The sequence below is a fragment of the Fopius arisanus genome, unplaced genomic scaffold (genome assembly GCF_000806365.1).
Source record: "Fopius arisanus strain USDA-PBARC FA_bdor unplaced genomic scaffold, ASM80636v1 scaffold00027, whole genome shotgun sequence".
Classification (NCBI taxonomy): Eukaryota; Metazoa; Arthropoda; class Insecta; order Hymenoptera; family Braconidae; genus Fopius; species Fopius arisanus.
Window position 1 is genome coordinate 1,103,173 of NW_011887766.1, and position 25,387 is coordinate 1,128,559.

Below are 25,387 nucleotides of genomic sequence, written 5' to 3' on the forward strand. Positions count from 1 at the left end.
TCCCCCGTTGACCCCCTACGCCTCAGACCTCATTGAAACATCGGGTCGCAAGGGTCTGCAGTCCCAAAAAGTGTTTTTAAAAAAGTTGAAACTTTTTCCTCATCATCGAACAGGCGAAAGAGTTTGACTTCTATCTGGAATCATAAAGAGAGTTTCTATTGGATTATAGTGCACTGTGAACCGTGAAGAATTGTTGTCAAGTTTTATTCAAGAAGTGATTCTAGTTAACTCAGTACAACGTCAAATATTCAAACATGTCGAGAAGTTTTCTTGTGGATTCCCTCATCGGGAACAACTCACCGCCAACGTATCCGCTTCCCTATTATGGTAACCAACTACCAAACTACATGTTCAACTTTTTCAATCTGGGCCTGGGATATCAGCCAGTGAGACCTGTACCGAGACCACCAGCTCTACCTGTACCGGTACCGCTGAGCCCACCAGCTGTCATGGGGCTTCCATTATCTGGTCAAAGTCCACCGTCGTCTCTCAATGCCTCGTTTACAAGAATATCAGGTAAAAGTCATTGCATTGCATTACATTCCTAAATTCCGACAAATTCCGACAAATTCCGGTACCAAAAGTACAGGAGTAATTATAAAAAATATAAAATCTAGAGCAATTAAAATGTTAATAAGTTTGGGAGATTATGGTAATTATTTAATTAAAACAGATTAAATTGAATTGTGCTCGGAGATTTAACGGAATCTATTCTAAAATAGTACCTCGTAATAAGGAGTTGATGTATAAAATTTCCTTACAGAATTACCTCCGACGAACGATTCATCATCTCGTAATAGTACGCCTACACCACCACCAGCATCTCCAAATTCCCTGAACAATAGCTCAAAGAGGATTCGTACTGCATTCACGAGTACTCAGTTATTGCAGCTTGAGCAGGAGTTTGCTAGCAACATGTACCTCTCGCGTTTGCGTAGGATTGAAATAGCAACGAAATTAAAACTTTCGGAGAAACAAGTGAAGATATGGTTTCAAAATCGTCGAGTTAAGTACAAGAAGGAAGAATTACCAACAGGACAGAGTTCAAAATGCTGTTGCTTGAGAACTTGTGGTAAGAAGAAGGACGGCTGCCCTGATGAATCGAGCAAGTGTGACAATGATAGTTCATTGAGGGATGAGAGTGAAGAGGACATTGGCGATGGTAATGCTGATGTCAAGACATCGTCATTGGAAGTCAAACGAGAGCTTAGAGCATCACCTGTAATGGAGGCCTCTTATCCTAAGCTACCCAACTATTACGATTATCAAGGCGACGCATCGGAACTTGGAGAACTTCCATCGAGGAAAAGAAAAGCTGACCATTTAGAGCCTTACTTCACTCACATAACCAAAAAGTCTAATGTTAGGGGAGGTTCATGTACTGAGCACACGGTTGAGAATATCGTCAACTCATGAATTATAAAATTATTGACAACTGTTGAGATTTTTCATAATACAATACTCAGTGACACACCAGTTTTGTATATTTTTGTATATTGTATAAATTATTCTAAAGAACTTTAAGACTGTATTTTTAGATCAGTTTATGCCATGATGAGAATTGAGTAGATATATCGAACAACTAGCCTGAATGGATCCTTCTGATTAAAAAAAAGTTGAAAAGGCAAAACCAGAAAGACTGTATATTTTGTAATATTTATCATTAGATAAAATAAATTGAATTTATTCATATGAAAATAAGCATTTGTTCAATGTTTCTTGCATCTCATTTTCCCACAACAATAACAATAAAATAAATACTCGAGGCAATTTTTTTCAACAAAAGCCCGAAAAAAAGAAACCGAACCGTAAAGCTGAAATCCTTTGGCCGCCGGCCGCAAAAAATTCCCCCTGGCAAATCAATCCGAAAATAAAAGGAAAAATTTTGGAACGAATTTAAAAAAATGCTTTGGATCAGTTGTAGAGTGGAAATATTTCATGTGCGATTTGTAGACGTATACAGTAGCTTCAAAGTAAATCGTCAAGGTGAAGGGATAAAAGAGGTTTGGAACACGGAATGTGTGAGGGTAAACGAAAAATTCAATGCATGCAAACGCTCTTCAAGTGGATAAAGTATAAAATTTGAACGTAAATGTCAAACTCTGTTTTTTCACGTCCTCCAGAGGAATTGAGAGGAATTTCTCGGAAAAATAGGTTCTCGTGTATTTATCGTGAGTTTTTGATGTATGCTCAGAAGGTCGAAGTGAAGCGTTGAATCTTGGAATGTAGTGTTATATTGTATTTTAATTTGTGACACAGCGAATCGAGAATCCACTTTCACACACACTTACCACCCATAATCGCATATTGGCGCGATTTTCATTGACTAAATTTTGAAATTTGGATTTATTGCTAGTGAAATGCACAAACTGTTTTGTGCCATTAATCCATCGGTAATCGCCGAATTTATTCAATACCTTGAATATTTCCAAGCAATTGTTCCTTTGAAATTCATAACTAATAAATCCGTTACCTCCTTCACTTCCGCCATGTATTTAATTCCGTTTATTATTCTTGGATTCATTCATCTGACTTCAAGGGATGGGATTTGTATGAAGCATAAAAAAAAATTAGCTCAGAAAAATCTAATGCGTGGGTTATGGGTGTTAAAGGTTGAGACGACAGATTTTGTTTCCAAGTGACACGGTGTAATGATTTTTCCCTCAGCTTCGGACACGCTCATTCATATATTCGTGTTCCTTGAATGGGGAATAGAAAAAAAGAAAACGTGAAAAGGTAAAAGTCTCATGTCACGGTGTCGTCGGTGTTGTCCTCATGCCAAGAAGCCAAGAAAATTCGGTCGGTACTACGAAGAGAAAAATACGAATGCTCTCACGCTTGACAAACCATCGTGCATTATGTACGCCAAACGATTTGGAAAGCCGTAAATTTTGTAAATTTGTCAAGAGGGCCTCCACTTTGGGACAAATTTAAGGTAAAACGTAGTTAATGGCGTTAAAGAGGAGCGATCCAACAATGCCACCGAAGACTCTTGAGTCTGCCACAATGACACACTTGTGTCACGAAAGAACCAGCGGGCGGTCTCTTTTCAGTGCTACTCGATCGTCATACCCACCATCTTTTTACATCTTCCATCCCTCTCTATTTCTATTTCACTTTATCGTTTTAGCTTTTTCTTTTTTTTATTCTCGCAATTCTTGAAATACAAACGCTGACTTCGTGTCTCGACTATCCTCACGGCCATTCACGCTGACTCCGGCTCATTCTCAGCTTCCATTCAAGCCCCAAAACTTTGGGAATGAATGGATATAGAATTCTCCGTTGGCTTCGGAGAAACATCGTGCCGGTTAGTGGGAGGGCAAATTGTCATACCATTGGAGAAAAGTTGTTTGTAACAATCGACGTGCTCTATTGGGTTAGCGAAATTGTTCTGCGGTGGAGCCGTTTGATCTTGCCTCAGGCCTTTTCCTTGATACGGCTTTCGTTAAATAGAGTTTAGATGCGTACAATGAAATTCGTTTGAATTTTCCGATTCATTCGGCAATTGATAAACCAGTTATTCTACCATTGACATTTTAAATTACAAATTGACAAATAAACTAAATAACTAGTCCTTGAATACATCATCAACGACTCTGATAAGTATTATATCTCAAATTACAACCGATCAATTTTTCATTCCCCCGAATTCAATTATTTCTCAGGATGAAAAACCAAATTTTCTTGAACTTTCAAGATAAATGAGAAATTTAGTGAAGGGTTTCAATTGAAATTCAAATTAAACTCATTGGTTTTCCATTGGGTTCATCCGGGTCGTGATATATCATGAATTTTGAGTGACTTAGTGAATCTCGTTTTCCATTAATGGTGAGTATCCGTGGCATTTGAATATCTAATTAATCAAGTGTCGGAGAAAGGTACAAACAAGTTGGTCGCCTGACCGGATTACAGTTGATGAGTGATCAGGTTTGTCTCTCCTTCGGAATCCCTGGGTGATGTTACCTTTCCCATTGCTTTTGAACATTGTAGAAACTTTGCCCTCGGCTTCCTCAAACTGAATTACACCATTAGTAAAGCCAAAGTCTCTTTGCTTCGCTAGAGCAGATCTGGAGATTATGTAGGCGCATTATACAGGGAAGCAATTAGTCGAGTTTGATACTCTGATTCTCACTCAGTGCTTCAAACTTCTGTCATAATGTAGACTCAATGTAATGTGGGCTCAATCTGTCAACCCAAAATTTAGTGACAAAAATTTGAAAAATTATCACCTACTAATAACTGATATCCTCGTTAACTGATATCCTCCCCTGAGATTGATTTATTATTAACGAATTGTACCAATTATTTTACATGGAAATAATTGATAGTGAAATTATCAATAAGTTAAACCGGTTATCACAATGGGCTCGTCAGATATCAGAATATCGTTCGTCTACTGCCATTTTATTATTTTATCGAGGGATAAAAAAAGAAAATATTTTATAAATATAAAAAAAAAACATGTAGAATTTCAGTTAGTAATACTGTTTGTGGATATTTGCCGAATGAAGCGAAAAAACTGTACGGTGAAATGGAAAACTCATTAAAGTATCTCAATATTTGGTTTCTCAGATTAATAATGAATAATATATGATAAATGAGATGAACTGTACGCGAATCCCTTGTGAATTGCTCGTTGGCCAAGAGATTTGCCGATTATGTGGGTGTGTACTTTTTATTAACAATTTCTGGCAATCAAATGGGATAGTAATGCGTTCATAACGTAGTCGTTTGGATTATCTCCATGTCGAAACATTCGAGATGAATTCAGTTGCAATATCCTGGAACACTAGTGAATCCTCAAGTAGACCTCGGCATTGGGATAAAAACCGATTCGTCATTCGACACTGTGAGCAAAACATACCCGTCCAACCGCTCAATTGCTGAAAAGAGCCTCTAGAGACCGTAATAATATAAAAGGGGGTTATAAAGGAGACATCTAGAGGGAGCAGAAAATGAAAATGAATGAAAAAAAATTATAACTGAGAAAAAAGAGATCAGCTGGAAACCGGTGCGCTAATTCATTTTATTTTATGCACTTTGAAGAGGCGCTCGATCAAATTCAGTGGATGGAAAAAAAAAGCGAAGCTGTCGCGTCAAAAATACGCACGACAAAAATGTGTTATAACTCGAGAGGCGAGCTGGTTCTTTTTCCATTCACTGTTGTGCGGGCACAACACTTGAGATTTCTGTAAACCGTTTTCTCCAGCCATGTGACACACAGAAAATAACAATAGTTGTATGTCCGCCATTACGGATCGTTTCACGCAGTCCTTCGGCTATTTCTACAAATACCCGTGAAATACGGCAGCTAGAAAATCGACATCTTGTACTTTTTTTTTTGCGGACAATGAAAAACGCAGTAGTTTCTTGAATACTTGGGTAGTGGGAATGAGTGAGTATTTCTCGATCTCGTGCCTACGACTTCACGTTCGCTGAGGGCCATTGTTAATTCTTTTGGAACTGCTGGCGACCAAATAGTCCTGCAGTGTGTCCAATTCAGCGGAATGGTCATACAAAAGTCAGGGGTTTTTGCAGGGTAATTTTTTAGTCGGTGAAACTTGAGAGTTGTTTGATTTTTCGAGTGTCCGGATATTCTTTAGCATACTTGACATTTAAGTGACCGATAAATTGTAAGTTTTTCCACTTACAAGGTCAATCAAATATTCTCTTATAAATATGTTTATAAAAAATATACATTTATGAATAATTTCTGCGACTCTATCAATTAACTTTCAATAATTTGTTTTTGTATAAATTAGATGTTTGGTATAAATTATACACTTGAATTTGAGTGTACATCTCTTGAATTCAGGCTTTTAAAAAAGCCCCTATCAGAATTCCGTGGGTTACGACAGAAAATTTTTCAATTGCCGCAATGAGATTTCGAATTGATCGACCTCCTCGGAGAAATGGGGTTAGCGTGAAGAACCAACGAAGAGATTAAAGTTTACTCTCAACATCTTGACTGAAAATTGTTATCTGATAAGTTTTACCAGGGGTACTTGGCACGCTTACCACAAGCATATATTCGCCAATTCATTTGCGTGCATAAACGAACACCAAATGAATTTGCACGCGAGTGTGAGTCAACGAACTCATATTTTTCACATTTTTATCATTTACCCTCTCTATTTTTCTACAATTCCAATTTTACCAGCCATTCCTGAAATTAGACTATTTTTCAACATAGCATCCCACATGTGATATGCTGAATAGTGGATAGTGGAAACACATGTTTATATAGTGTGCAGTATTTGACATGCAGGCTATCTGCTTAGTGAATAGCAGTTGACGTAAGAGTGATTAACGAAAGGCACCGAGTTTCTACGAGTCATTATGGGATCGTTACATGGCAGCTGGTGTTCAAGTACTGAAGGTTTATACATGGAGAATCTTCACTTTGATCATGGCTGTGACACTAAGCGCTAATATTAGTAACACCTGCCAATCTTCGGGTAATCCCTCCTGAGGTTTGACTTGATAGATGATGGATTTACATGTCATAGTTTGTAATCTCTCGAGCCAAACTCGTAAGGTAGCGATCTTGTCTTACATTACTGTATTTTATTCGAGCTAACTCAATTGAACTTTGCCAATTTAGCCTGTCAGGGCAGAAACAATGAAGTTGTGGACAATCACTTGTTTGCGGAATATCTGGGTACGATTTTACAGGTAATTCGTTTATGTCATTCAAGACCCATTTCATATTAGTCTTGAGTGTCTCGTGGGTCAAAAGTGGTTGTCTCACCGCATAACTTCAACCGTATAAGAAACCACAGAGCAAATTCGCTGACCTATCAACAAGCAAATGTATTCAAATCTCGCATTGAATAGTTCAATATCGGGTGCGTCATCACACATGTGGTACCGCGCGTGTGGAAATATAAACTCTTCATAATCATAGTCTGCATAATATTTGAATATATTAAATATACACGTCACGATGAGGTACACGCCTGCTTATAATTAGCGCGCACTATCGCGAGCAATTTGAACGTCATCAGAGCTGCATACCATAATACCGATTATGATGCAAGCCATTAAACAACTCACAGTCTTAATTCCACTTGAATAAATGTCACAAGTTAAAATAAGTGGATAATTGCACAAATATAGATTAACAGAAAGAAAACCTAGAAAAAAATCCGCTTAAGACCACAGAATGCACATGGATCAATGGATTAAGACTAAAAATTGCAAACTTAAATTTGAACGATTGCAAAGCTTCCATTTGGCAATAAAAATTGATGAAATGAAAAAAAAAAACGGGCTCAGCCGGGATTTGAACCCGGGACCTCTCGCACCCAAAGCGAGAATCATACCCCTAGACCACTGAGCCGCTTCGCTTATTCGAATTTTCCTCTGAGACTAATATATTATCTTAATTGAATGTACACCAAAGAGACTCATTCACATGCGTGATTCGTTCCAAATATAATTCTGTTTTCACAAAAGAAGACTAAACCTGGAATTAATAATTTCATTGAATTAAATGGATCAAATCTAACGTTGAATTAATAAAAAAAAAAAATTGAATTCGTCACCTCTGGGCGTTTATCGTTTATCTCATTCTCCATTGTCTCCATTTTATTACTAGCAACTATAGTTCTTTATTTGTAATAGTTTTTATGATTTACAAATCAATACTAGAATACATTGGGTAATAAGTACTCCCCAACAACCATAGAATTAGACACCATCAAAATTTCCTTACGATCTAATTATCCACTGTTGTTCCAATAATCAATGTTCCGTTGTCTAAAAATGGGCAAGAGCGAAATGGTAAAGCCTCTTTTTTTTCTGTTCAACATTAATTTTTGAGCTGTGCTAATTGTATGCCAGAACCACCCAACTCAATTTATCACAATCAGTGGGATAAAATCACCACTTAATTTCTCAACTTACCATAATTTCTTCCGGCTCATAAGTTCGACCCACTTTCAGACTAATCTCATCGATAATGACAAAATGGCTGCTCATTCGTTGAAGATCTGCTGACTCTTTTTTCAATTCACTCCGGCCTTTTTGGTCCTGCTGACCGACGATGATTGCCGTTTAGGACAAACCGGTGATTTATCTCAAATAGCTGGGTTCTACTTTGAAGAATTCGTCAACATCGACACATCCCATCTTTCAAGACTTATTAAGATGCAATCGTTGCGATGCCTCGGTTACACCTCCTAACGCCAGATTAACTAAAAATTAGATTAAATCTCATTCTTCAGGGGGCCTTGCGCTGGCACGATTCCCTCTTCATTTTTTCCCTTTATTCGTAATGGGGAATGCAAGATGACAATCCTGGACACTTGCCGCCGAGTCACTGCACCTAATCCTTATTTAGAGCCTCAGACTATATCTAGCCATCAGCTATTCAAGGATTAACTCGAAACGCTGTGATCAATATCGACAAGATGTCCAAGTTCTCTGGTGCTCACAATAGAAAACGATTTTACCATCACTTAGTCTCCACATTAATCAGCAACGGATCATCTTCCGTTTGGTCCCATTAAAATTTCACGCTCTTCTCCACACCGACATTCATCCCTCGCCTTTTTTTCCTTATCGGCGTTGATGTTGTGTGAAACTTTTCCTTTACTCGCAGAGGAACCCTTTTTTTCTCACCGGTGTTCATGATTTTATCTTTTGCTATTGCGTATCTAGAGTGAATCTCAGTGAGACAATTCACGGTTTATTCTCAAACGTTATAACGTTATCATCAAAGATTTCATAAAACTGTCGGAAAATTTCGGAAAATCAATCCGGGCTCTCCTATTCGTCTAAAGGATATATCTGGTGTGAAACATTAAAAAAAATCGTTTTTTCTTCAATATTTCGATAGTCTTGGCCGATTTAGCGCTAAACACATTTGTCTCAAAATTAGACAAAATTGACAAATTTTCCGCAGTTATAACTCGGTTATAAATCACCCCATCGACTTGATTTTTTTGTCTGCATATTTTGTGAATGTTCATCCATACAATGACCCTTCAGTTTATGAGGTGTAACCCTTTTCCAACTGCATTTCATAAAATCTTTGAATTTGTTAGCAATACATGGAACCTTAGAGCTCTTGAGGTAGAAGTGACTATGTTCCCTCGGGTGTGGTGCCACCACATCCTCTAGCCCCTGGCTTTGTAATGGAAATTGAGTGAGCTCGATGTAGGATTCGTCGATGCCAAGCTTGGTGGAACCGCATCAGGGTAAACGCAATTTTCTTCCCAGCGGGTTACACCAATGTCTGTGACGGTTTACACCATTGATATCTTCTCTCATCAAGCACCGATGACGTCAACTATAAGCTTGGTAGTTTTATACCATAGATGCTCACTGAGAAAAAAAATTACTTTTTTCAAGAATATTTCCTCCTGATTGGCAAATATTGTTGGCTGAAGGAAATTTTTTTCTCAGTGCATTAATGTCTTTTTTCCCTTATACCTTTGTTTGTTTGACGATGTAGTTTATTTTGTTTCCCGTTGACCTATTTTCTTGTGACAATATTTGTACGTTTTATATTTCGTTATGAAAGTTTGATGCTGTCGCTTCGATATGCATTTATGTGCATAAGGTAGCATGAATATGCAGGAGGTAATTTATTTGGGGATTACGAGTGTTGGAAGATTCCTGTTGTTTTAGTTCCTGTGCATAATCCACTAATGTGGAAGACAGACAACAATATTTTTATTCAATAAGAATTATGGAACTGGGCGAGATTAAATCTATTAAAGTGACAATTTCCATGAATTTTTCAGTTACAAAAGTCGTTAAAATTCCATATGGATGTTGATTTTTACATATGGATAGTAGATAATATAATTCATAAAAATGGAAAAATCTGGTTTGAACTTGATAAATATTCAATGGCTTTGAATGGCATTTTATAAATTAATACCCCAGCAATTGACGTGTTGAGCAGAGGCGTTACTTTTTATACCAAGTATTGCCGTTTTAATAACACATGCAGAACGAATGCGCTCCCTAATATTTCCTTGAAAATAAAAATAAAAAAAAGAGGGGAAGAAATTCGAGAAAGGAAAGTTCTTAATTTACAACCCCTTTGATAATATACAGTGTCGGTTCGTTAGTAAGATATTTGCATAATTTGTCGCCTCACCCTTCCTGCAGTCATAGTAGGATGTAAAAAGGGGCGTTCAATCCAAGAACACAAGGCTATCAAAAGGACGAGGTGCATTAAAAAAATACCTTGCCACTTATGTTTATGGTAATGCTATTTCTACACCGAGACTAATCTCGATGCTAAATCAAAAAAACCAGAAACTAAATAATAATTAGTGGCAATTATTGCCCCATGTCTCACCATCTGACAATCTGTGCTAAATAATACCTGCCAAATTAGTCATTTGAATTTACATAAAGATATTGAAATCTTGAAGGGTCGCATCGTGCTTAAGATGACCAACATGCGCACTGATCTTTCAAATGGCACGAGATGGCAATTTCAGAAATAAAACAGAAAGAAGAGTACTTGAGAGTGACAGCAATCTCCGTTATTGCGTTTCACTAGAGCAACAGCTATTTTCCTCTTCAACACTGCAAATCCTCTCGTATTCTTCTACGTTGCTTCAACTGACGATAATCTTATTAATTTATCTTTTCTTATCTGTGTTCATGCTGAATCTTGTCTCAAAATGTCTCCGGTAATGTTGCGAGGGAAATACTAAGAATTGTCGTCTTTTGTTGTCACGGCAAATTGCCAGTGGGTGGAAAGTGAGTGTCACTTCGTTTCTATTTACTTTTTCAAGTTGATACCATTTTTATTAAAAAGACATGAATAATTTTAATGGGTAGTCTTTGCAGGTATTTCGCATGTATTTACAATTCCATGGCTGTACATGATGCCAATAATAATTGCGGTTGTTGGCTTTATCGCAAATACAAGAGCCCGGATGAAAAGCGGTATGTATGTGCAAAATATATCTCAATTACACGCCCATATGTTCCGTCAAAAATGCAATATATCAGATAATTACTACTGTTGCCCATGAATAATTGAAATTTCAAATAAAAAATGGAAATTTATCGCATATTAAAGAATGTGAAAAAGATTGCCATGTAATTCTCAAGTATAGTGATGGATATATTGGGATAATAGGATCGAATAATTGGGATCTAAGTAATTCACCGGAGGGACTTTTTTGCGAATTTGAAAAATATATAAAGTATTCTATTACCATTTTTAACATTCGTAATTTTGTAATGGAATTCTCGACTCGGGGTGGATTTATTGGGATAATAGCATGTAGCTGCAAGCTGACGTGAGGTCGAGGGATGCAGTAGTATATAGTGGCCTACATTCAGGCTTTCACAACGGAAATGCACACTTGACGTGGTATCATGTAGTAAACCTTAGTTTCACGAACAAGTTAACTGTCCAGGCATATGTTTGATACACAGGCCACTGATACTGACACCACAAATCTATGATAGCTAGGTCACTAAATCTACTCTCTAGGTCCTATATATGAGGATAACCTAATTTGATTAATGGATCAATTCAATCTGCTTGGTGAATGATTGACCGGAAGTTCTCAATCGGTTTTGCGTGCTGGCTGATAGGTTTAAGGAGTTGAGGAAGATCGACAAGAGATACTCGGTAATTCACTCGTGAGAAACCTCATCAGTGTTCACTCAACAATGTTCGATCGACCTCCAAAACTTCTTGGGTATTGGTATTCTGTTGGCCATTCAGAGACAGTTTTCGTCAATGAATTGTTTCTTTGAACTGTCAAGCTCGGGCTATTTGTGCTCTTTAACATTGCATTTCGATTGAATTTAGTCCATTTAAATCTATTATTAACGAGATAATCTGGTTTCATTTGAGTTACACTTGGCAAATAGTTTGTGGGATTGAAAGTTTGGGTGATTCGCATTTTCAATGGTTTGTCGAGTACCAACACAATTTGTTCATCATCCTTTTGTTTTTCTCGCAATTCATGAATCCAGCAAGCTCCATATATACGATACAGGTGACGCATTTTTACATGGTGATCATCACGTTTAGTCGCTATTCTCTCTTTTAGCATTGCCGGCGCAGGATAAAACAATAAATTTACGTGCAGAGAATATATTTACGATGTGGTAGAAGTTAAAAATACTCTTGCGGAGTTAATGTAGAATGGCACTCAAAGGGAGAACGAAGAAGATTCTTTCAGGGTAATGTCTACAAGGTATCACGTAAAAGCACGTTTCTTGAATTACTAATTACAAGATTATAGTGCTTTGATTCACTGAAATTTACAGACTTGATCCGTGAATCATGAATAATCTATCGTTTTGGTTGAAGAAAATTGTGATCCTTCCCGAAGTAAAGTATCACCAAAATATAGTAGAATGCCAATTTCTCTTTTTGCCTATTTTTCGCTTTCTCTACTCATCTACTACGACCTCTTGGCTACAAGATGTAAATCCATCGTATATTCTGCTGAGGAATTCAATTCCGGGCAAAATAAAGCAGAAAAATAAATTTCAGAAAAAAATCAGTTTACGGTGACAGCGGTGCACGCGGTGCGGGTAGTTGCATATAGTCGGATGCTCCCAATTCGCTGCCTCTCAATCTGACATTATAACCGTTCATCTACACAGTCTCAGAAATGTTGAAGCTTGTTAACAATAAAGAGAGGGTTCTCACTCTCTCTCTCTCTCTCTCTCTAGAAAAATGTCATTTATCCTAACAGTCGAAGGCCGTCCCTTGAATTTAGTCCATTCGACTAAGACGTTTAGAGTGCCTATATACAAGAGAACCTATAAAAGGACCTGATCATCGATAAACAACGAAATTCGATATAGAATGGAAATCCATAAAACCGAATCGTCTTGACAATGTATAGAGCCAGTTGTAACCTGTGCGATTGAAATCTTGTTTTAGAAGCTGGGGGATTCCGTCGGAATACCCGAGGGTCTGTGATCCTTCAGCTTTTCTTTTTATTCCATCCAATGACAATGTTTAAACCATCCCTCAAATATTTCAATATCCGGAATTGTTGACGCGTGCTCGAAAAACCTCTAATCCGTGTTCTCTTTTTTAAAGTCGCGTTTGTATACACCACTGGCATTTATATTATTATTGTCATTCTTACCAATCCAGATCAGTCAGTAGATCGCGTGCCCCTAGGATATTTAATTCCATCCTATTCAAGCGTTATCAAATCCATACCTGGAAAATTTCCATTTTTATCTACTTCCATTTAATCTTTCATCGATTAATTGCTTCTATTATCGTTCTCATACCTCAATTATTATCGTAACATTATCACCGATTCACTGAAATACTATTGAAAATTTTTCAATATTTACTTGTATGATACAAAGCAGACAAATCATCTTGTGTAAGTGAATAAAATTCAGTCGACTACCCCTGAATACCTATCACTGATACAATATCTCTCGTATCGCCAAAGGGGAAACGAATACAGTTATAATTTTTCGCTTATAATCCCACCGACAATGATAGCACCCCCCAAAAAATTCAGCCGTATAACCGGAGCTTAAAAACAAACCAAATACCCCCGGAGTTTCTCCAAGGAGTAGTTCTAGGCCAAGACCTAAGCAAACTTCTCACCCTAAAAAAGAAAATCAAACATTGAATAATAAAAAAAAAATGCCTCAATCCCGAGAGGCTTCTCCGTGGACCGAGAAAAAAAGGAAAACTTGCGATGCAATCCTGTTCTCGAACCTCCGGCAGTTGTGAAACATTGAAACTCGTGTGCTACTGTAAAAGGGAAGCACTGGAGGATATACTGGCACTGGATTCTTTTTCCATCGATTTACACATTTTGTAGAGCAAACTGCTAGTAGTGAAGACCGAGGACATGCCATGAATAACCCCGTGACACCGGGTTTAGGGGGTATTGTGGGATCTATTGTTGGGGGGAATGTTCTGGACGGGGCGATATTACGGTTCAACCCCTAGAATGTGTACTCAAGTACTTATGACCAATAAAGCGACAGGAATAGATACTGGGGAAACGGAGGGAGATAAATTGCATGTGGCTAGGGTAATCTCCCTCAATGGCATTCTATTGCTGTCGAACGATATGTTGGAGAGGATTTCATAACCTGTGGCATATTGTTCTATGCCATTTGTGGGACGGCAGAAAATAGTGGTCATCACATTCCTTTGACATTTGTTATTATAAAAACTTTATTTGTTCTGCACAGATTATCTAATATTTGTGGAAATTAATCAATTAATTAATAAAAAAAATTAATAAAAAAGATTTTAATAGTTACAGGTAACGTTCATTTTAATTTGAAAAAATTTAGGAAAGGTTTGAAATTGCCGTCTGCATTTAAAGTCAACATTTTTGTTAGAAATTTTCACTGATGTCATGTTCAGGTTTTAATGACATTAATTCCATTGCTCATTGCTACAAAGTGAATTTTTAGTTGATTTACGCAGGGAAATTTTTTTCCCCGGTATGACGGTTGTGATAATATTAAAAATTGTGTTAGTGAGTTCTAACGCAGGTAGCACTCCGTGACCAGTTTTTCTCTGACATTTCAGGTTTCATATGCACTCCAGAAATTCTATTTTGAGTTTCCTCTTGCCGTCTCACTCTCTCTAGTTTTTTCCTCGGGGATGTACTCCACTTACAATGAAAAATTAATGCGTCCAAGAAACTGCAATGGCGGAGTTGGCGGTTCAGTTTAATTCATTCTCGAGGTTCTCACCAACCTGACTTGAGCATTTGTGAATTATCCATTGAAATTCGCAGAGTTAAAAAAAATGGAAAAAAAATCCGACAATGAGATCAATTTGTTAGACCTGAGTTGAATATTATAAATAAACCTTTGAAATTAACGATTCATTATCAATTATCAAAATTTTATTTTCTGCATAATCTGCGTTTGGATATATCCATAAAAGAGAGAATAAAATTTTTAATTCCAGTGCATAATTAAACATTTTTTTAAAATCTGAGCCAAGTAAAAGTTTCTCTCAATTGATTCCGTAAAAAACTCGTGTTTTGCCAAAATATAGCGTTCCTAGAAATTTAAAAAAACTCGGAAAATGTAAATGAAAACGCCAAGAAAAGTGATGCCACTCGATTAAAAGGATTCAATAATGAAAATAAAAAAATCAGTAGAGGCCGGACCAACTTACGTGGCGCGGTTTTTCCCTAAGAACTACAGTTAGAGCCAAAGATTATCTTCGGTCACTTCGGTTAGTTTTTTTTTTACAAAAACACCAGTTTTTGTCATTTGAGGAGATAATGTAAGTAAAGAATTATTTTCTTGTTTTCCAAATTTTTGTCACCCACATCATGTTTTCAGTTCATTTGAAATATATTATTTGCATGATTTTTTTACATAATACACAATGTGTTTTGACAATTTGAAAAACTCCTTTCTACATTTATGTATGTATTAGACCGAATCAATTTTTTTTTAATGTCGAAATCTCGAAATTCATACTTTCCTTACCTTCCAAAATTTACTTCAGTCACATGTGTAATTACACACATAAATAGGTCAAGAACTGCATATAATTTTCCAACAAAATGCAAAGCTAATATTCGTTACCATACAATAAACAATTATAATTATGAAACTAAATAAAAAACATAAAATCCGAGGGAAGAAATAAAACACTCTCCTCTGTTTGCCTGTTACAATTCAACGGCTTGAATACACTGATGGCAATATCTCAACGCCAAATTTGGCCCAGGTTAGGTTGAATCGAAGTGCCAACTTAGTGACTTCAATGTAATCAAAAGATAATAGAAATCGGAAAAATATTGAAATGAGCCCGTTGCCATGGGCGTATTTTTGAAAATATTAATCGAAAAGAGGGAAAACTTATATCAATGAAAAGTTTGAGGGCGATTTATATAATGTAATTGTGCACAGATTTCGTGTAACTTGTGGCGTTTGTATTTTATGGATTGAATACGATTAGGAGGTAGTGGAAAGGATAGTTATGTCGTGTATAAATAATACATCGTAGCTATACCGACCTTTTTGTTGGATAGAGACGAAACTTTTACTTAGCCGATACGCTACCACGTATTTCGATTGACCGGAAATTTACAAGATGAGACTTATTTTTATAAAAGAACCAATCTATAGTAGGTAGTTGAAAATTTCGGAGTATTTCATGCAAAGATGTGCTTGAATATAAAAATTGGGGAAAACTCCAACATTCTGATAGTGGATATTCATGTTTAATCCTCTGATGAGAAAGTTCCACCCAACTTTGTTGGTGTGAGATTTTCCTAAAGTTTTAGCTCGAGAATAATTTTCCACATTTTATGACCGTTTTTCATCTGAATGTATATCAATATCGACCTTCTGAACATTACCAGTGAACTATCTGTTAATAAATGTTAAAACACAAAGTCAGGCATACGTGCAATTGAAATTAATTACATCAGGGGTCTCATGATCTCTGCATGCAACACCAATGACGCACTCAGGTATCAAATATGGTGATTATAACCCAATGTAAATGCAAATTACATGTCCACAACGGTAAACTCCGAAACTGTAACATCTGTTAATGGTAATCGATGGGAAAATGTGGTGGAGCGCAGCTGAAAAACGTTTAAATTGTGTCAGTTATATTCGTCGGAGAGCCCCTCAGTGTAATCCAAGTAGATTACCACTAACTTGCTCATATGTATCAAATCGTGTGTGTTTCAAGTATACCTAATCGAGTTAATTTTTTAATTCCTCTAATCAATGGGCTTAATGGGAATTACGCCGACACTTACTTCTATTTCGTTAAACCGCCGAGACACAATTTCGTGGGGTATAACAAATAGGTGGTCTGGAAAAAAGAGGATGTCTGTCAAATGAAAAACTATCGATGATAAGTGCATTTTAGCAAATATATTATTTAGAATATAGTGGTTGGAAATTAATCATAACCTGTAGTTTTGAGTTTGTTTGGAGGGTCGTACCATAGGTCTATTTTTTTTTGACAATTTTCAACCCGGTAGAGAGAATTGAGCGAATGGCATGTCGATTGGTGAGAGGAGAGAGGATTTTCAAGTGAGTGAATGTGAATGACTAATTAATGAGTGGATGGTCGTATAGAGACTTAGTAATCATGGTCATTGCAATACCGAAGGAAATAGCCAATTGTATTGTAACTATTGGAGGGATTGGGACGATTTCCGGCGGGATGCATTCATATCAGTGATCGGAATCATGTTTGTATTGACAATCCGATATTGCTGCGGCTTCGAGTTATATTTCCATATTGATATCCACTGCCCGATGAGGTTACAATTCCATATTGGTTTTAGTAATTATAGTGACTTTTTACGTATCGCAAATTAAATAAATCAAATCTATTTGCACTGAGAACTAGTCAATAAAAATAACGAAACTCACGATTAGTGGCTAATAAAAAGATTTGCAATTCATTAATAAATAGATACGAGGCCAGGAGTATCGATTCATTGACGAGCCTGGATGGAGGAGTTTTGAAAAATTACGTCACGCCTCGGGGCCCAGGTATCTGCCAGGTGTTGCTGCTGGTCCCATCGTGAAGTCCGGTGGTCCCCTGGTTCTCTCTTAAATTCAAGATCTCCTCATACAACACCAACTCAATGAGCGTGACCAGTTCCACCATTACGATTTTCTCGGTTTTCTCATTTTGCTGAATTGGCCATTTTACACTCGGTGTCCTCAATATATTTCAACAGCTCCCGGGTGCTACACCGAGGCCCCTTACGAGCTCCCTTTGTCGGTGTGAAAGCTATTTGCCAGTCCTGACAAATTAGAGGAAGAGAAACGATTCGACTGGTACCCTTGTACATGCGGGTATGAAAACAAATTTGTCCTTTTGCTTTTAGAATGACTACACATTACAGTCCAGGTGGTCTTGGATTGTTTGCATGGGTTGTTACTGAATTTCTCCTTTACTCGTCTTCATTAATTTGCATTTTATGTGCTCTTCAATGTTTGCACTATGATAATTATTTTCTATGAAGGCCTGGGTTGACTATCTATCGAATGTCATCTTTTCATTAAATTTGATTTCTTTAGTCTAAAAAACATTAAAATTTGGGATGAAATTTGTGTTGCGGGAGCTACTCGAATGTTTATAAAAAAATAATGAAAAAAAGAGGAAAAATTATTGAAGGACGCTAAAGAGCGATATTGTTTAAAAGGGATCTCCAAGTTTACAAAAACATAATAAAAATTCCACAGCTTACCACTGCTCTCCAGAAGATTGAGTTGCCACAGCTAGATGTAATAATAAGTTACGTATCTTTTATTCTTTTTTCGCAAACTTGGTACATCCCTTTTAAATAATATCGATCTTTAGCGCCCTTCCATAATTTTTTCTCTTTTTTTTTCATTATTTTTTCATATCCACTCAAGTGCTTCCCGCAACACAAAATTGATCGCTAATTTTAATGTATTTTAGGTTAAAAAGATAAAATTTCAACAAAAGTCGACGTTCCATAGGTAGTCCACCCGGCCCTGAATGCAAAATTTCTAATTTATAATATTATTTGTCAGTTACTCTGTTCGAAAATCATTGTTGAAAGTTTTAATAATTCTTCATTGGCAATTATTATTTGACATGAAGAACCCAATTTCAAGAAATTTTCAGTAGTGTTGGATAACTAATTAACGTGGATGCGAAGCAATTGAGCAGGTGACGTGGAAAAATAATGATAATTTATCGTCACATCACGCAAACGTGATTGTTTTACCGTGTGATTGTTATATCCTATCTAATTAGTGGCACGCCAGGCGGTGGAAAAAAATCAAATGACTAATTATCCCTGAATTATTTTCAGGCAGGCCAAAAATTCTCATCAATTATTCATCACAATTTTCGACATAATATTCTTCTGAACATCCTATACGATCTTAAAATTGAAAACGGGCCTTCATCACGGAAAAATTCTTTTCCTATTCTGCCAAAAATTTGTCGAAAGTAATTGAATATTTCCTGCCAAATGGAATTTATACATATGGATGGCGAACCTCGACCTAAAAGTTTCAAAGAAAAGATTTCCAAATCGGTAGATACCTATGCTACCACTGGTTGTCTGTGTCTGATTGAGAAACTTTTATTTCGTTTATCAACTTTTCTATATCTGCTTCTAATTTTTTCATGTCAATGAATTCCGTAAGAACTCGAAATTAATGAACACTCGACTAACCACAGAATCCATCAATTCTCACTCAACTGTTTCTTTTCATGAGCCTCCCCTGAGTATCTTCCTGAAAAATGGCATCTAAAAAAATACCATATATCGCACGTGAACTCCCTTCGTGTGATTCGCTACACGTTATTCTTCAATGTGCTATGTAACAGTTCAACAGTGCTTCGATTTTTAACGCCTTTTGAAAAATTTCAGCAGCCAACTTATAGAGTGTGCCCTCTCACACCCTGAACCCTGAAGTAAAAAGAAAAACAAGTAAAAATGCTTGAAGTACTTCAGTGTGAGATTTTTCGGGGGGGGGATTTAGGAATTTCAAGAACGACAGATGCTTCGTGCTTTTACGGTCACTCATTCTACTTGAATTTCTCTTTCGTTTTTCTGAGGCACAATTTGCTTTGCTGCTATTTCCCTTCCTTTGGCACAAGTTATGTATTGCATTTTCTCTGCACTCCCTCTTTATTGAATATCGTCAGTTCTGACGGTTTATTTTGTTCTCTATAATCTCGTTCCTGCGCGTAAATCCAATATTTTTCACACCACTTGCTCCTTATTAATTACTACACAAACAGAGAAATACTATTATTTATATTATTTGAAGAAGGAAATAGTTAAAAAATCATGCCAAACTTTTAACCAAAACTTTGAATTCATGGTCGACGTTGGGGTTGGAAAAATAATCCGGTACTGTTCTGACAATTCACTCATTGATTAATTCATTATAAATTCAATAAAAATTTGATTGGACGTTGAATTTGTAATGGGGATAGAAAATCGACAAATGAGTTTTCACCTATTCCTCAAATGCAATAAAACCTCCAATCAACTCATTGACAACTTAGCAATTGCCAGAGGCCAGGCATTAAATAGAAAATGGATCACCATCAAAAGTCACGCCTCCATGCTAGCCGAACTATTGTACCACAACCATTGACATTTTTTTTCTTTAAAATCCGGAGTAGCTGGTGGCCCCTCGAACACGTGTCACGTTCAAGAAAAACTCCTTGGACAATCTCACCTCTCCTTTACAAATACTTTTGACCTCTCATTGGAATCCCCAAGGTGAGCCATTTCACAAACGTTTCCTTCTTTGATTTTCACTCTTGAAAACCCATAAACCACCATAAAGTGGGCGAAAAAAAAGAGAGAAGAGGGACCGACGAAGGATCACCACTCGCAAGTTCATTTATAAAAACGAGGTGGGATATACCAGTCAAAGGAAAACTGCCCATTGAGTGCTCGTAGTAAAGTGTAAAGACTGTCCAGATGGTCAAGACTCAAGAGAGTAGTGTGGATTTCATTCATAAAAGTCCGGCACTTCACTCGGTGAGCCGAGTAACATTGTCACTTGGAGTACCTGTAACTTACCTCGGTCCAAACCTCACCCTCTTCTTCCCAAAAGTTCATTCATTGCAGTTTCAATTTAGCAGAGTCAAGGGAAAAACGTAAAATTCAAATTTTCTCAAGGGTCTCGCACCTCCGGGGTCTAGGTGTCCTCTCATACCCCGATACAATAGTGTAAAATGTACGACACCAACCAGATTCTTTCACTCAGTCAGAGTTGTTTCATTGATCCTTCTCAGTTTCCCTTATCCCTCCTCGTTTTCAACCACTCGAGATGTGTTTTTCTTTGACTCCTCGAAGGACGAGGCTACAAGGAGGTATGGCAATACTTCATTCATTCTTATAATGGAGTGAATCGAGCTGAGAGTGGATTTTTTTGCCGTTAACAATACCTGCACCTCGAGGTACCCCAGCCAAATTCCCGGAGATAATATTACAAAGCCAGTTTAAACCTTATTTTATTATCGTCAGGATTACTTTCGTCAATTATTTTTAAGAAGTCATTTTAATAGATTCGGTCACTCGAATATCAATAATCATCAAAGTGTATAAAGAAATCAAGGAAGCGTCATATTCATTATATGATCCGCATTCATTTCATTTTTTATTCCTAATTAATTGGGAGTTAATAATGAATTATTACTATTTGTATTGAAAAATCGGTATTACTGAGATTGAATTGAATTCATTTGCTATTTGACAATATTTGAGAAAATTGTGAAGAAAAAGTTTGCATTTTAAATTTTCTTAACTGCTGAAATTGAATGTGAAATTGGATTTTTCATTATTATCACGCGTTATTAGAAATAAAGTGTATTTTCCGCCAATTTCCGTTATGAGTCAATTCGTTCACATTTTTTGTTACCAGTTTCACACAAATTTCAATTTTGAAAAGACGTCGGGCAATAGGTTTTTTTAATTACATCCTCGGTGTAATCTAAAAGCTTCCATACCCTCTGTTAGTTCTGATGGAGCTTTAAAATTTAACGATTCAATTTATGGTCAATAATAGAGGAAAACCCTAGCAACTCCTTCTGCCGATGCGTTTCCCCCGAAATATTCCGAAATATTTCGCTTGTTGAAGGTACTGCATGACCAACAATATACAATTTACGAGGGTAATGCAGAATCGTAGTGTCACATAAAATTTTTTTTTCCCCTTTTATTCTGAAAAAATAATAAGACATTTATCTCGGCAATTTTACAGTGAATTACATTTTTAATAGTTTGCAAATTGCACTTGACCAACACTATATACTATCACGGGATGTGAATAGCATGTGTGCTAGATCGATGTACTAGCTAAATCCTTTTAAAAGAATAATAACAATGAAAAGTGAAGTAAAATGAGATGAAGGAAGAAAAAATATTTGAAAAATTTTGTTGTACGTATAGAAGGGTCTATTCGCTTCTTTCATTTTTCTGAGCTATCTGAAGAGACGTGGGTTTAACTTGAGTTTCTTTTACCATCGTCATAAATCCTGATTTGTCAACGTTTCTTTCCTCGCCTTTACTTGCCCCGTGTTATATTTCATCGATTCTACACCTTCCCGTTCGGTTTTCGATATTTACGGGGAAGTCTGTCTAAATCAACGACTGCAAAACTCTCGGTACTGTGCACTTCAGCACACCGAGGTAGACAAGAAAAAACTTACTTATCTCACTCCAGCCTGACTCTTCTTTTCATCAATTCCATCGCCATCTAACCTCAGGCTATTACTCCTTTCTTCCTCTCGGTATTGATTTGGCTTTCGATTCTATGGCCCACACTCAGAGAATTACTTCAGGTTGTTATTATTGAATGTATACATTGTATACCTAGGAGAGGAGATATTTCATTGCAACAGATAAACATTATTGATATTGTCATAATCTTCATTTCACCTCATCTCTTCTCTTTTCTCATTTGTCATTTATTTTTTCATCTTTTTTCAGTAACCGTTCAACCCTGAATTCCGAGAGCTTTACTTTTCATAACGAGTTGTTTTTTGTCAAACTTCAATAACATTCAGGTGAATTATAGTTTTATTTTGAATTTCTCTTGTTATTGGGATGGGGGAACTGATGGGTGCTGCTCATTGTAACGAAATTACTTGATTGCGTATGATTTCTCATTTTTTTTCATCTAGGCTGATTAAAATTGAGAGAATTATATGGGAAGCTTACTCATTATGTATAGGCAAGTACAATGGCCGATTTTTATGAGAGGGCACTAAATTTATTCGTAATTAATTATAAGCCTATGGCAGGGTACTGAAATGGGAGATGCGAGGCTTCTTCATCACCATGGGAATGGGAAATTCATTATATTGTGGGCTTAATATGAGTTGTGCCTTGGATCGAGGGCTCTTATTTTTTATTTTCCTCCGTCGGAGTGAGTGATTAGTTTATGATTCTCATTATAATGACAATCCTGGTCATATTTTGTCGCGTACAAAGGCAAACTGCTCAGATGATATTAAAAAGGAGAACAGGGAACAAGAGAACAGATGAAAACATTTTCCACGAGATGATAGGTCCGCTTTCGGAGGATTGAGGAATTCAAGGATTGCAGAGGTGGAGTTCCAAAGTGGAGATGAATGCTATCGATAATGAGGTTGCGGAGCACATAGTGGGTGGAAATATAAAAAAAAAACGATCAATTCCTGCAATAAAGGGAGCGGCAAATCCAGTACGTGCGCCAGTGAACGCCACAGGGAATCTTCAATAAATGGAGATGTATTTTTTTTATTGCAGATGCTATAAATATTATCTTCGATAAAAATCGAGGTAAGATTTTTAAACTGAAATTTTTGACAGGACGACGCTCGAATTCATTCCCATTATTCCTCATTATTATGAGGTGGGGGATATATATTCACTATAGACATGTATATGTATTTTTATATTTTCTCCGTGAGGGTTGTGCTATGAAAAATCGTTTTTTTTTATATATATAATTAAAAAAGAGGGATAATTATTTTATAAAAAAGGTGTTGGTGTTATATGAGAAAGTGGGGGTTAGGATGGCTGACGAGGCGTTTCTGTTGACACAAAAGTTGAGGGGAAACATCTGGACCCACGTGTGTACGAATCACGAATACCAGGAGCCCCGTCATGCCTATTCTACCGAGAAGTCTCGCATTGATGTAATAATTAGTCACGCACCCCAAGTCTGTGTACACTGTCACCCACCCCTGTGATTGCCACCCTCTTCAACTATTATTAATTCATCCTAATGCTAGTTTATTTTTATTTTACAAATGGTATTTTATCATTCGATCATTCGATATTTTGACTTGTACGTCGAACATTTTATTTACTTGCCAGTGTAAACATTGATCGAGGTGAAATAATATTAATTCTTCTTAGTCGGATGCTTTACGATATCATCCTTTCCATTTTCCGTATCAGCCCATTGTTTGCGTATGTGATTTATCTCAATTTAGCTAGCAAAAATATAAATTTAACTGGCGGTAGACCGAATATCTAAAATAACTGATCGGGCGAAATAAATTCAGTTCTTTTGTAATCTCTTCGGTCTTTTTCAATATTAGAACAGAATGAAAATATCAAAGATAATAAAAATTGCGTGCTCACTACTCGAATTAACTTCTCAACGAACCCATGTTCATCTGTCAGAAATGAATCTAAAGTCATCGCCTCCTGTTGTACGAAAAAAAAATCGACCACCCACAGCTGCCAAAGTAGATTCTCATTTATTGATCGACCCCATTAGAACTCGAATAAACTGAAATAATGCAATTAATGGCACACGATTTGACAAAAAAAAATCCCCCGGAGAAGTTCAGAGGTCCCCTCGCGTTTGTGTATTTATCAGCAATAATTTATTGCCACTGAGTGTCAAATGATTTTGATGTAATTCAGAGTTATAAGAATAGAATCGTCATCGCGAACGTTCGTTCACTAGTATTGTGGGTCACGTGAGGTTCATGACCTGATGTGAATGACCCGTTGTGGGTTTGCAGTAAAATTATCCGATAGCGATCTTTAGATATCGATTTAGGGTCTAAAGTGAGTCACTCTATGTGATGAAATTTTCATCGAATGATTAAGCATTCCCAGTTGCGTTGTCGGGGTCATGTTCACTTCATAAGAAAATTTAAATGCGTGCAGATTGGGTATTATGAATATATTACCGGATTGTAAATATATGGTTTATATATTTGAAAACTAATTTGCTTCAAATTAACGAATTTACTTTGATTCCAGATAATCGAAATAATCTTAACTGAAATCTCATCTACTTCATAATTTCCAAATCGTAATTCATATGTTAATTAATAGTATGGCAAAGGACTTGACGTATTTCATTGAGGAATTTCATTTTTGTGTAAAAATACTGATAGATAATTGAAAAATGATTAATCGTTTCAAAAGCACCAAATAACCCAAATCGATAAGAGCAGAAAGATGAAGGATTGACGGAGATCGAAAGGGATTTTGTCCATTCAAACGTATTGCACATCTGTTGGTGCAATTGCCATGCATCATAATTTTCTTGAGATATTGAGATTCAGATATGTGTTACACGGTGGTGGGCGCATTCATGGATCTGTACAATAGTTATATACGTGCAGTGGTGAAAACGGTTTTTCACGTGCGTTCATGCACAAAGAAAATCCGATTGGGAGGAGTAGTACATCCTCCGCAGTTGTTATTGATGACTTGGCCACCATAAAGGAGACAAATACCCGCCATTTTCTCATTTCAATCTTGACTCTCAAGGGTTCCCTAAATCCTCCCAATACACACAAGTAAATAATCACCCTAATAAACTTTTCCATATTTTGCCTAATCGCTATCAGATATCTGAAATAACTAGAACCATGAAAATTGAAAATTCTATCCTCTCTATTTCTTCTTAAATATCAATGCACTTTTATCAGGGAATT

The 25,387-nt window shown here is 36.6% G+C and overlaps 1 protein-coding gene and 1 non-coding gene across 2 annotated transcripts; one reads left to right on the plus strand and one right to left on the minus strand.

Moving 5' to 3' along the window:
• Positions 1-254: 254 nt before the first annotated feature.
• Positions 255-1,621, plus strand: LOC105265122 (GS homeobox 1). The gene is made up of 2 exons (XM_011302444.1): positions 255-516; positions 764-1,621. The coding sequence occupies exons 1-2, from the start codon at positions 255-257 to the stop codon at positions 1,414-1,416; spliced, it is 915 nt and encodes a 304-aa protein (XP_011300746.1). The 3' UTR covers positions 1,417-1,621.
• Positions 1,622-7,270: 5,649 nt separating this feature from the next.
• Positions 7,271-7,342, minus strand: TRNAP-UGG (transfer RNA proline (anticodon UGG)). The gene has a single exon. It is a non-coding gene; the product is annotated as a tRNA-Pro (tRNA).
• Between the last annotated feature and the right edge of the window lie 18,045 nt (positions 7,343-25,387).